Genomic DNA, 13,862 nt, shown 5'->3' on the forward strand with positions numbered 1-13,862 from the left:
TACCATCTGGCCACGTTTGTACCAACTCTAGTGACAAACATCCGTTTTACTGATTAACAGTTGTAATCTGCTCTGGGATCTGGTGGGACTTGTCCCCATGTTGGGAAGTAGGTTTAACATTTAGAACTATACGTGAGCCAGGTTCACAGAGATCGAGTGGCAAAAGGAACCATCATGTATTAAGCACCTACCACGAGTCAGGAGATGATTACATGATTTTTAAATTTTATTTATTGTTTATTTTTATCTTTTGGCTGTGTTGGGTCTTCGTTGCTGCGTGCGTGGGCTTTCTCTAGTTGCGGTGAGCGGGGGCTACTCTTCGTCGCAGTGCACTGGCTTCTCATTGCGGTGGCTTCTCTTGTGGAGCACGGGCTCTAGGCGTGCAGGCTTCAGTAGTTGTGTTGCGTGGGCTCAGTAGTTGCGGCACTTGGGCTCTAGAGCTCGGGCTCAGTAGTTGTGGTGCATGGGGTTAGTTGCTCCGCGGCATGTGGGATCTTCCCGGACCAGAGATTGAACCTGTGTCCCCTGCATTGGCAGGTGGATTCTTAACCACTGCGCCACCAGGGAAGTCCTGATTTCGAGATTTTCTTGAATCCTCCCAGCAGCTGTTGGAGTTGGAGAACCGGAGAGAGGTCGCAGGTGTAGGGTGAAGCACGTGGTTTGGAAGCAAGACTTCCTACCTGCTTGAACCCCAGCCCTGCCACTCCCAGGCTGTGACTGTGGGCCAGTAATATAATCACTGTCTGTGCCTTGGTTTCTTCATCTGTGAATTAATGATAATAAAGGCACCCACCGAGGGTAGTTGAAGGGGCTGACTTACTACATGAAAAGCACTTAAAAACAGCGCTTGGTCCAGGGAAGCCCTCAGTAAGTGTCAGCTGCTTTACTGTGATCACTCTCTGCGGGTGATGCTCAGAGAGGTGAAGTGACTTACTCAAGGTCACCCAGCTAGAAAGCAGCAGAGTTAGGTCATTCTACTGCCTTGTCCTGCCTCCCCGGGGGGTGGAGAAGGGGGAAGAAGGACAGAAAATGGAAACAGTGACTGTTTTTAACAAAGGTCCTGGCACCTTCCACCCACCTGCCTTAGGGATATACGCTTAGGAGCTCACACTAATGCTGACCAGTTCAAGTTCACTTTCCCAGGCCAGTGGCTAGGCTGGTGGTGAGAAGGGTCCTGAGTGGTTGATCCTCAACCAACCCCATGCTGACTGCATGTGCTCATTCACACACACCCGTGTGTCTCAAATCCTGGCCTCCAGGCTGTGTGATGCCGGGCGGGTTCCCCAATCTCTCTGAGCATCAGGCTCCTCATCTCACAAACAGGCAGACACATACACGGCTCATAGGTGTGTTGTGAACATGACAAAGCCCCAGCAGAATATGCTTGTGCATAGCAGATGCTCAACAAATGATAAATATTATCACTATATGTGATTATTCTTAAAAGCATATTTAATGGTAGATATTGCTTTCCTAGTCAGTTATTTCATAGACCTGTTCGGTGTCCCAGCCAGAAGGAACCTTGGAAATCACGTGGTCCAAACCATACATTTTCCAGGTGAGAAAAAGAAGGGCCATGGAGGGCCACTGAGACAGCTGGGTGCAGGTGAGTCAGGAGCCCACGGCCCGCGGTTCTAGGTCAGGATAGCAGGAGGACCAAAGAGCCAGCTCGTTTCCACAGGTGCTGACTCAGCATCTCTTCTGTGCCTTCCCACGCTGCACCTGCCTCCCGGCTGATTCCCATCAGTCATCAGCTTACCACCTCCATCCGTGAGGGAGAGAACCTGATTTAATTGGTTTGGGGTGGGGCCTGAGCATTAGGATATTTACAAAGTTCTTTAGGGCAACTCCAAAGTGCCTCTCGTGTTGAATGTCACTGTCCTGGATGTAGTGGATTTTGTGCTTTTCCCTCCCTCTCCATCCAGCCCATTACCGCTGTCCTGGTTGGGCCACCTGGTCATCTCGATGGCCACAGATTCCGACTGATCACCCAGTCTCTCTTGTTCACAGTGGACAATCAGGACATTCATTCTAGAATGCATGTTGGATTACCCCCCTGCTCCAAACCCTGCTCCATCAGTTCATGGAAGGCCCAGACTGGCACAGGAGGCCCTCCAGGTCCGAGCCCTGCCTGTTTCTTTGGCCTGGTCTCCAGGCTCTTCTGCTTTCCTTGTCTTTGTGATCTAGTAATGCTGAACGCTGTAGAAGTCCCTGCCGCATCCTGCCTTCGTGCCTTCAGCTATAGCTGTCCTCTTGGTCTGGAATGCCTTCCACCCCTCCTCTGAGTCACTGGAGCAGTTCCCACTCAACCTTGAAGTTGAAACTCAGAGGCCTAACCTCCACCCTGACTTGGGCCTATCCTTTGTTCATGTACAATATCCTCCTGTATCCTGGTCCTTACGCTGGGTTGCTGTGACCTTTGCCCCACTGGAAGGTGAGCTGAGGGTAAGGACCACACCTTGTCCATCCCCATTACATGGCATGTCTTGGATGAACTCTGATGAACTGAATGGCCTCACCAGACTTCTCAGCCCAAGGCAGACTTAACGCAGGAAGAGAATTCCCCCAAGACATCCCTAAGAGGTGCTTAATCATAGGCGCTTCATAAGAACTTGTGAAAGAAGTCCTTACCAAAACCATTTCCAACCAAAAAGACCACATTTACTCTGATGTTTCCATTATAAATATTTTGTTTTTAATTTAAGAATACTGATTAACACAGGAAACAGACTGAGTTCATGGACTTGCGCATATGGTCATCAGTTACACTGTGACGTGTTATTTCTTGATCATTTATTGGCACTGTCAACAGAATACTGTAAACAAGATCACTTTGTATGCGTAAGTTGGCAAGGCTCCCTAGCTATGGTTTTCTACCATGAGCTGATATACAGATAGATATGGACAGGTATAGATATACAGATTATATTAATGTTGTGCACGATTTTGCATGGTTACTGAGTGTCAGTAAAAATTATTTAAAAAACACCCATTTATAGTAAAAGTGAGGATGTGCTAAGATTTGCCATGACTGGACCTTGTTTTCTGTAAAAGTGATGAGATTTGCTGGCGACATTTACTAAACTCTATGGCACTAATGTGTGATGGATTCGTTTCCGGACCGTCGGCCACAGAAGTTCTTCTGCGTGGGCTCTGCCTGAGCCAGCACCCTGTCCTCTGGGCTCCCTATGTTTTCACCAACCTCTAGCAAGTTTCTTGAGCGCTGCTGAGAAGGTTTTCCTTGAAATTCTCACAGCTACACCTCCACTTCCAAAAGAGAACGTCTCAGGAACTCACTATGCCCTGAGTCAACGAGGACTGGCTGATAAATGGCTTAAAAAGTTTTATAAGTAACTTCCCTTGATAAGGAGTGAATAAGTCTGGAAATGACTTTCCAGATAAAAAAGATTTCATTTCTCTGTGCCCTGTGGGGAGAGAACAAAATATTGGAGCCACTCTCTCCACCAAAGAGAGCCAACGTTTCTGGTTGTGCCCTGGCTTAAAAACCTTTTGGACTCCAGCAATCTCATTGTATGTTTCAATCCAATGCTAAAGTTCTCAGGAGAAAGCATACATGAATTATGGTTTGGTTTGCATTTTGCTTGTTTGTTAAATAAGGCCTTGAATCTTGGGATATTGCCTGTGGAATCTGGATCCCCAGTGAAAAGTGTGAGGCTGTGAACTCATGTGTCTTTGCATATGCTGTTCCCTTTCTGCAACACTCTTCCTTGTCTTGTCTACTTGGTGAACTCTTGTTCATCCTGCAAAATCCTGCTCAAATGTCACTTTCTCCTTGGAACCTCCTCTGACCCTTAGGTGGATTGGGCCACTCCCTCTGATTTCCTGATGTTCCTACACATACGACTATTATGGCATTAATTGCTGGTTTAGGATTCTGTTGTCCGCAGTGGGATGTGAGTCCCTTGAGAGCAGGGACTAGGTTTTATTTCACCTTTGGATTTCTAGTGCTTAGCACTGGGCCTGGGACAGAGCAGGTATTTAATGCAAGTTTCATGAATGAATGACTGGATAAATAAATGAATATACAAATGAGCGAAAGCTTGCAGAGAGGGAGGCTCCATTTAGTTGGCAGTGCGAACGCCCTTGGACACGGCAGAGCTCCTTAAAAGCAACGGATTAGCACTGAGTGCAGGAATGCAGGGTGAACCGGGATTCAGGGATTCCCCCTCGTCTGTTAAACACGTGACTGCCTTTCATTCTTGGCAAAAATAGGATGATGACCAAATCTGCTGAAAAGCGGAAGCAGAAAAAAACCAAACCACTTTGAGATCTTTGGATGGTTAGTTATTAAAAGAGAAAAGTGCTGAATTGAGAATCTTGATCTGCCCGGCTCCCAAAATAGTCAACCAAGGCACCAGGAGACCAAGTGGCTTCCTTTTGGACAGACTTCCTTCATCTACCCGCTAAACAACACTCATTGCTGGAGGACGACCAAATGCTCTTTTTAGGAGCATCTGAGGTCAAATCAGTTCCAAAATGGTCTCGCCTCCAGCAGAGACCCCCTTAGCCTCAGCCTTCATCCAATTAAGCCTCTAAGTATCACCTGCCTGGTCATCTCACAGTCACTCATGGCAGGAAAATCTCTGACTTGCAGGGGTAACGACAAGGAAGCCACCTTGCACCAACAGGCTACTTCTTCCTGCATGGAACTGTGGCGCCCTCAATTCATGATACCTCCTGCAAGAAGACACCTAGTCCAGCTTTGATGTAGCAGCAAAGCCGTTCCTGGGACGGCTCAGAAGTGGAGCAGAGGTGGATGAGCAGAGCTAGAGACAGGGTCCCGGAGCGAGGGGTCCAAAGTCAGACCCCAGGTGCCGTGGGGACAGGAGGAGGGGTCTCTGCTGCCCCAGGCCTGGGCTTACACTCCTGGGCGTGTGTCCCTGGGATGATCAGGTGCAGCTTGCTTTCCACAGAGGTCTGGGCTGACGTTTAACGGGAGGGAGGGAATTTGGGGAACGAGGGTGGTGAGTAAGACCTGTTGGCGATGCCACCCAGAGATTCTCCCAGGACGAAGCCCCATGAAGGCGAGAATTCACAGTTTGGAGAGGAATCCCCGGATGGATCAGGGGAGTGGCCCTACTCTTTAGGCCAGAAGACCCCTTCCCACACCCCCAAGCTCAATGCCGTGTCCCTACTCTCCTGCCTTAATATGCTCTGTCCTGCCCGTCACTGGACTGTGCATGGGACATGCTCAGAGCTTCGGGGCCTGGGCGCGAGGGGGAAGCATCTGTTTGCATAGGGCAGGGGGAGCCAGCATCCTCCCCGTTCAGAACGTGTCACTTGAGAGGGACGGAACCCAGGAGTCCCAGCCACCAGCCCCAGGAGCAGGTATCATTCCCCTGACTGGCTTCCAAAGGTATCGTTGGGGTCAAGGGTGGCAGATAACCTGGCCAGGACCCTCGGGGCCCAACCTAAGACTATGTCCAGGGCTCAAGCAGAATTTCTGGGCTTAAAACCAATGTACACCATTGGCTTTGCAGGGAGAGAGCAAACCAGCCCCTCCCCTCCCCCCAAGCCACGAAAAACATCCCCTCCCCACAAATAATCCTCCAGTTTATGCATTCACCTCTGATACTTTAAGTGAAAACATGAATTAGGCAAACTAATCAATTTGACAAGGGGTGAGATCAGGGCTTCCTCAGAGCGTGGAGGAAATGGCTTCTTTACTTGAAGTCGGCTAAGATGTCGCTGAAAATATTGAGGAACAGGTGTGCGTGGTGGTCCCTGAAGACCAGAGTGGGACGGAAGCGGATGGATTTGTCGCCGCAGCCCCCCAGCATCAGGCCTAAAAGGAGAGGCGGGGGTGGGTTAGGGGCTTGGGCTCGGAGTCACGGGCCAGGGAGCCGGGCGGGGTCACACACGGTGGCTACCCCATCCGTCCGAACCGTTCTGTCCTTCCTTGCAGCCACCCGTCCAGCCCTCCTTCCCGTTCTCGCTCATCGGCCGCTCAGCCGCCCTTCTCTCCCCTCCCTCCCTTCCAACTTTGAAGGCCAGCTCTGCTGCCCCTGAGCTAGGCCTGCTGATTGAGAAGTCCTGACACAAAGTCCTGGCCTTCCAGAAACTCGTGGTGTGGCAGGGAAAGAAAATAAGAAGTTACACAAGTGGGGGCAGGTCAGCAGCGCTTATGAAGGATGGAATCTGAGTTTTGGTGTTTTTTTGGGCTGCGCTTTGCGGCTTGCAGGATCTCAGTTCCCCAACCGGGGATACAACCTGGGGCCCCGGCAGTGAGAGCGTGGCGTTCTAACCACTGGACCGCCAGGGAATTCTCGGAATCTGCTTCTTTTAAAGGGCGATTTCACCTTTGACTAGATGGGGCTCTTTGGCTGGGTTGTATAGCGTCTCTGAGACTCAGTTTTTTCATTCTCAAGAGGAGGTGAATTACCCCTGCCCTTCAGGGCTGCTGCAGGATTCTCTAAGATGGTCCAGGTGAAAGACACCAGCTTTGACACATAGTAGGCTCTCTGATCTGCCCCACTTAAAACTTCCATGGCTCCTATAGCTCTTAGGAGAAAGTCCACAATCTCGAACCTCATCCCTAGGCTGACGTGAACCTGATTCACCCCCTGCCACCCGTCTGTCCCTCGTTCCACTCCATGCATTTGTTTTCTCCCTCTGTATGCCCCATTCTGCCCAGCTAAAGGCACACATCCCTTCCCCTGCCTGGAATGCTCCTTCTCACCTTCTTCACCTGGCCAATCCCTATTCATCCGGCGAGATGTAGGGTAAAATGCCACTTCCTCAAGGAAGCCTTCCCTGATTTCCTGGACATTTTCCCCAGCTATTTGTTCTCTAACTCCTTTTCCTCTGTTCTAGGACTTATAACTGTAATAGATTGTTTATGGAATATTCTCTTTGATGTCACCCCTTCCTGCTAGACTGCAAGCTCCTTGAAGGAAGGGACCCTGGCTCTCCTGACCCTCCCCAGAGTTGGTACCTCTCACCTTCTGCTCACCTTCTCGGCGAATATCGTTGAATGAATAAATGTATAAGGAAAGCTCCCTGGTAACTTTCTCTTCTTTTGAGACGGCAATTCAGACTATTTTTAGTCCTGTGAATCACCTTCCCCTCCCCCTCCCTCCAGGCCCCCCACCAGGAAATGTGGGTACCCCTGGCTGCCTTACCTTTGTTTCTGGCTATTGAAATGAGTTTATTCCGTATGGATTCATCTGGCGTGTCGAAGGAGCAGAAGGTGCCTCGTCCTCTCACTCTGCTGATGAGCTGGGGGTACCGGGCCTGCAGTGGGGACACAAGGCCGGCATCAAAGCCAAGGAAGGCAGCCATGAGCCCACGTGGACCTCATGGCCACTCAGGACAGGGGCGGCCTGCGTTTGTGAGAGCCTCAGAACAACAAGATCCCTGCCGAGCCCGGCCCTGGCGCATCCCATACTCCAGCACCAACTGCAAGCAGGGTGCATCTGTCCCCCCAGGGGACATAAGTTAGCGCCTGACATTTCTCCTGCCACGCTGGTGACAGGGGAAGGAACATTGTGGCAGGAGGGAAGGGCCCAATCCTTCCACCCTTCCCAGAGGCTTTTCCTAGCACCTACCCCTGCCCAGCCTCAGTCTAAATGCAAATCCAGCCCAAGAAAAGAAAAAGAAATTCCCCCTAGAGCTACAGCACAGTTAGAGGCTCTCAGCTATCTCAGCAGCCACACTTGCCCCTTCAGAGTCTGCAATCAGGCAGATCTGGGTTTAATCAGGCAGATCTGGGTTAAATCTGGGTTTCTCCCCATTCTCCTCCAGAAAATGAGGAGAATTATAGTTTCCTAACTTCAAGTTGTTCTGGGTTAAGGGTGCCAGAAGAAAAACAGGACACCCGGTTAAGTTTCAGATAAGCAACTTTTAATTTTTTAGTATAAATATGTCCCAAACATTGCATGGGATATACTTACGCTAAAAAGAAAAAAAATTAGTTGCCATCTTTTAAATTTAACCGGGTGTCCTGGCATCCCTACCTGGGAGAGGAAGACGGTGGTCCCTGAAGCTCCTGCCTCTGCCCTGTGACTGGAACCAAGTCCAATGTCTGCCCTTCCCTCCTGGGCTTCAGATTTGTGAAATTTAAATTTAACTGCGGGGGGGACCTGCTTTTTTTCCCCCTAAATGCAGCAATCCTATTCTGAGGATTAAATGAGATAAGGCACCTAACATAATGCTTGGCACAGAGCAAGTTCTCAATTAATGGAAATAATAATAAATTGGAAATAAATGGAAATAATAATAAATAATAATAAATAATATAAATAATAATAATTATTGTTATGTCCTTGATCATGTCAGAGAGGTAAACGCTGGCAAAGAGCATGGGCTTGGGAATTCCCTGGTGGTCCAGTGGTTAGGACTTGGCACTTTCACTGCCAGGGGCCTGGGTTCGATCCCTAGTTGGGGAACAGATCTCGTCAAAAAATAGAAGAAAAAAAAAAGAACATGGGCTTTGAAGGCTACAAGAATCAGGTTCAAACCCCAGTGCAAGCTGTGTAACTTTGGACAAGTTAATAACCCGCCACACCTCAGTTTCCTCATCTGTAAAATAAGGATCATGGTGGTGTCTACACCCACAGCGTTACCATTGGACTTAAGAGTGTATGAGATCCCCTATTACGGAACTTGGCAGGAGCAGGCTCTCAGTAAATGGAAGCTGTTATCACTACCATCCCTCCTCGCTTCGTCATCACCATCACCATCACCATCAGTGGATCTGCTCAGCTCACTGGTGACTGGGTGCTTCAAGGAAGGGCTCTTTGTATCCAGCCCTCTGGGGTTAGGGTCATCTCTCCTCCTAACTCCTGGGCTGGGCTGGCCAGTCCTGGAAACACTGGTTCCTCCCAGCAGCATCCCCTGTCCCCAAATCTAGGAGAGCGTGTCGGGCAGGGAGTAGACATAACAAAGACAAATAATTATAATAAAGAGCTCTACTGTCCAATGAGGTGGCCACATGTAGCTGTTGAAATGTGAGTCCAAATTGGAATGCACTGTAAGTGTAAAGTACATACTGGATTTCAAAGACTTATTGTGAGAAGAATAAGAAATATTGAATTATTTTATATATTGGTGGCATGTTGAAATAATATTTTGGATATGATGGGTTAAGTAAAATATATTATTCAAATTAATTTCAGCTCCTTCTTTTTCACTTTTAGTATAGGTACTAGGACCTTTGAAGTTATGTGCATAGCTAGCAATCTGTTCCCCTGGAGAGCACTGCTACGGAGTGATCAGGATGTAGAAGGTGGTCCAGAGGAGGGAATAGTGGGCAAATGGGTGGGAACGAGAGACAGGGAACATTGGGGAGGTTTCTCAAAGGAGGGATGCCTGAACTCAGTGTCAGCAGAAAACCGGGAGTTCAGGAACTGGGAACGGGGTCGGGACGGAGCGGTGGGAAGGCGTCCCCTACAGAAATGGCGCAGCCTATTCAGAATTGCTGGGGCAGCGGGTGTGATGCTACACTGAAGAGCTCAGCTGCTGCCCGCGGGGGCCGTGGGGAGCCGTGGATGGGGATCCGGGAGAGCCGGGCGGAGTACCTGGAGGTCCAGCAGTCCCGTGAGCAGGACCTTCCCAGCGTGGGCCGCGTTATTCAGCAGGTCCTCCCGCTTGATGATGTTGATGACCTCAGCCAGCAGCAGGTTCTTGGACGGGTCCCCCAGCCACGTGTTGAAGATCCGGTAAGGCTGGAACAAGACACAGGGCATCAGAAGGGTTCCAGGCACACCCCAGACACACTCCTCCCCATTTAAGAGGAGAGAGACTAACCCAGCGAGTAGCTACTAAGTGCTGGGAGGATATCGCATATGGTCTCACCAAAATCGCTCCGTAACAGCAACCCTGTAGGCAGGTACTACTATTAGGGACACCAACTTGTCCAGGTCCTGGGAAATCCCTCAGTCCTGGGGAAACCAAGACAGTTGGCCCCTAATTACCATAATCCTCATTTTATAAAGGAGGAAGCTGAGGTGCTGAGTGGTTGAGTGATTTGTCTGTGAAAATATGGCCCCTTAGGTGGTGGAGTCAGGAGTGGATTGGTGGCAGTCTGACCCTCAAAGACCACCCGCTTTACTCCCCCTTCAGGGTGTCAATGCAGCCAACTAAAACACACTTCCCAGCCTCTCTTGCAGCTAGGAGTGGCCATGTGACCAGATCTTAGTCAAAAGTGGTAGAAACAGAAATGTTGTGGGATTTCTGGGAAGGCTGCTTAAAGACGAGAAGGGGGCCACTTTATCCTTCCCTCCTTTTTCTTTCCTACTGCGTCAAATTGAGACGGCGCTCCAGTAGCCATTTTGGATCATGAAGTGACCTTGAGGGTAGAAGCTACATGCAGGAATGGTGGAAGGAACGATCCTGGGCCCTTGATGACTCTGTGCGTGTGTGTGTGTGTGTGTGTATGAGAATCCATACGTACAAGTGGCAGTACAGTAAAATGGTTTAGAGTATGAGCTCTGGGTTTAAATCTTGACTTTGTCACTTAACAGGCTGTGTAATCTTAGACAACTTACTTAACCTCTCTGTGCCTGATTCCTCATTAGCAAAACGGGAGAGAAAAATACCATCTACTTGGTTAGACTGTTGTAAGGATTAAAAGTACAAGAGGAATACTTAGAACTGGGCCAGGCACAGAGCAAATGCTCCATTCAGAGCAGCAGCTAATAACAATGTTTTTGCTTGTGCACAAAGCAAAAAATTAGAAGCCTGACAATGGACTGCTATGAAGTCAGCCCTGCAGAGAGAGCTGGGGTAATCGTAATCATTGGCTTTAAATTAAATTGATAAGAACTAGGCTTTAGGAAACCTCTGTGACACATTAGGTATTCACTTAGTTCCTTGTTGGTGAGAAAGAAGCAGTAATGAGAAGTCGATGCCCCTTGCCCCGCCTCCCTCCCCTGCCCTGGACAGGAGAGGGTCCACACTCACAGCGTTGGGCCTCAACTCCTCCTTGTGGAAGAAGCCCCCGGTCATCATCTTCTTGCTGAAGGTCATCACGTCTGCTGGGTCATCCAAGCCCCAGTGCTCGTGGGCCCAGAACTTGCCGGTGCAGCCTCCTCCGGTCTGGACCTCATCCACCAAGAAGGCACAGCCGTGCTGCCGACATGGAATGAAGGAGAAATAAACACCCAGCGCAACTCGCCCACCTCGGACCCCCAAATCCAGCCCAAGAGCCACTGCTTTCTGAACCTCAAACCAAGCCTGTGTTCTCGGGCTGTGCAAAACCAAACTAAGGCTGCAGGAGGGCAGTTCCAGCAGGGCTGTGTCTGCACGTGGCCTCAAACTGCTCAGCCGGTATGAAACCGGAACATCAAATGCTCCCTGAACCATCGGCTTCGGTCCCTGAGCAAGTTGACCTGCTCAGAAGGAAGGGTGTCCCAACTGTAAGGCAGCCCCATTTCCCAAACTTCCGGTGCAGTGTTTGCCAGCTCTGCTCATCACCCGGACTATTATTTACTTAGCATTTGTGTTTAAATCAACTCGTGTCATGTCACCTTTATCCGTGAACTGACTGCTTGGACAGGCCAGTTGTACGTGCAAGACACGTTAAAATAGACATGATATTAACATGAAGTTTGTTCATTTGGCTTCTGTTCAGTGTGGACCACAATGGGCTGAAAGATGAGGTGGGGTCCCTAGAAGGAAAAGGGAGGAGGCTTAGGCTTTCCCCAGGATGTTCTCGTGATTGGGAATGTCCCCGACTAGGACGGCAGGTTGGAGACTGACTTTGGAATAAGATTTTAGGGGAGAATCCCCCGTCCTGCCCTCACCCCCAACTTCTCTACCCATGAGGCCGACAGGCAGCCTCTGAACATCTGGAAGTTTACAAGGACCCCAGGCTAACCCTTTGCTCTGGAAAACCAACTGGAAATGGCCCATGGCCCCATCCAGCCCTGGCCCTGTGTGCTGACCTTCCTGGAGATGTCCCTCAGCTTCCGGAAGAAGTCGTCCGATGCGTGGTTGTCTCCACCCTCAGACTGGATGGGCTCCACTATGATCCCCGCCACCGTCTTCTTCTTCTTCCGGTATTTCACGATCAGGTCCTCCACCTGGATTCCAAAGGGGGACATGACAAGGATTCGTGGAGGCTCTTGGGCAGCCTCGGAGGATGGGCATGGGGGGTGCTGTGGACCCCTGGAATTTAAGTTGACAATGTCATAGTGTCTTATCATTACATGGAATACACATGGAGAAAAGACAATCTCTTCAGCAAGTGGTGCTGGGAAAGCTGTACAGCCACATGTAAATCAATGAACTTAGAACACACCCTCACACCATACACAAAATAAACTCAAAATGGCTTAAAGACTTAAATATTCAATATAAGACACAGCACTATAAAACTCCTAGGAGAGAACATAGGCAGAACATTCTCTGACATAAACTGTAGCAATGTTTTCTTAGCTCAGTCTCCCAAGGCAATAGAAATAAAAGCAAAAATAAACAAATGGGACCTAATCAAACTTATAAGCTTTTGCACAGCAAAGTAAACCATAAACAAAAGGAAAAGACAACCTACAGACTGGAAGAAAATATTTGCAAACGATGCGACTGATAAGGACTTAATTTCCAAAATATACAAACAGCTCATACAACTCAATAACAAAAAAACAAAGAACCCAATCAAAAAATGGACAGAAGACCTAACAGACATTTCTCCAAAGAAGACATACAGATGGCCAACAGACACATGAAAAGATGCTCAACATCACTAATTATTAGGTAAATGCAAATCAAAACTACTATGAGGTATCACCTCACACCAGTCAGAATGGCCATCATTAAAAAGTCTACAAATAACAAATGCTGGAGAGCGTGTGGAGAAAAGGGAACCCTCCTACACTGTTGGTGGGAATGTAAATTAGTGCAGCCACTATGGAGAACAGTATGGAGGTTCCTTAACAAAGTAAAAATAGAGTTACCATATGATCCAGCAATCCCACTCCTGGGCATATATCCAGAGAAAACTCTAATTTGAAAGATACATGCACCCCTATGTTTAGAGCAGCACTATTTACAATAGCCAAGAGGTGAAAGCAACCTAAATGTCCATTGACAGATGAATGGATAAAGAAGGTGTGGTATAAATATACAATGGAATATTATTTAGCCATAAAAAAGAATGAAATAATGCCATTTGCAGTTACATAGATGGACCTAGGGATTATCATACTAAGTGAAGTAAGCCAGACAGAAAAAAACAAATGTCATATGATACCGCTTATATGTGGAATCTAAAAAACCATACAGGGACTTCCCTGGTGGTCCAGTGGTTAAGACTCTGCACTTCTACTGCAGGGGGCATGGGTTCGATCCCTGGTCAGGGCACTAAGATCCCACACGCCACGCGGTGCGGCCAAAAAAAAAATGAAAAAAAAATACAGATGAACTTACTTACAAAACAGAATCAGACTCACAGACATAGAAAACAAACTTACGGGAAAGTGTGGGGAGGGAGGGATAAATTAGGAGTTTGGCATTAGCAGATACAAGCTACTATATATAAAACAGATAACCAACAAGGTCCTACTGTATAGCACAGGAAACTATATTCAATATCTTGTAATAATCCATAATAGAAAAGAATCTGAAAAAGAATATATATATACATATATATATACATACATATATATATGACTGAATCACTTTGCCACTGCAATGAGAAGCCCGCGCACCGCAAAAAAGAGTGCCCCCTGCTCGCCACAACTAGAGAAAAGCCCACGTGCAGCAACGAAGACCCAACGCAGCCAAAAAATAAAAATAAAAATTTAACTTTTTTAAACTTTTTTTAAATTGAAGTATAGTTAATTTACAATGTGTTAGTTTCTGGTGTACAGCAAAGTGACTCAGTTACATACACACACACA

General features: G+C 48.2%; 1 protein-coding gene and 1 non-coding gene across 3 annotated transcripts in view; one reads left to right on the top strand and one right to left on the bottom strand.

Annotated features, from left to right (window-relative positions):
- Nucleotides 1–2,673: 2,673 nt before the first annotated feature.
- ABAT (4-aminobutyrate aminotransferase) overlaps nucleotides 2,674–13,862 on the bottom strand; it is an 88,117-nt gene continuing 76,928 nt past the window's right edge. For both annotated transcript variants that reach the window (XM_030883915.2, XM_060285100.1), the window contains 5 exons: nucleotides 11,907–12,044; nucleotides 10,924–11,091; nucleotides 9,540–9,686; nucleotides 7,143–7,254; nucleotides 2,674–5,806 (listed from right to left, as the gene is read on the bottom strand). In XM_030883915.2, the coding sequence (XP_030739775.1) occupies nucleotides 5,685–5,806; nucleotides 7,143–7,254; nucleotides 9,540–9,686; nucleotides 10,924–11,091; nucleotides 11,907–12,044 (687 nt within the window). In that variant the 3' untranslated portion in view covers nucleotides 2,674–5,684. The remainder of the gene's footprint in view (nucleotides 5,807–7,142; nucleotides 7,255–9,539; nucleotides 9,687–10,923; nucleotides 11,092–11,906; nucleotides 12,045–13,862) is intronic.
- Nucleotides 8,336–8,408, top strand: TRNAE-UUC (transfer RNA glutamic acid (anticodon UUC)). Its single transcript has one exon. It is a non-coding gene; the product is annotated as a tRNA-Glu (tRNA).

The sequence above is a fragment of the Globicephala melas genome, chromosome 15 (genome assembly GCF_963455315.2).
Source record: "Globicephala melas chromosome 15, mGloMel1.2, whole genome shotgun sequence".
NCBI classification, from domain to species: Eukaryota; Metazoa; Chordata; class Mammalia; order Artiodactyla; family Delphinidae; genus Globicephala; species Globicephala melas.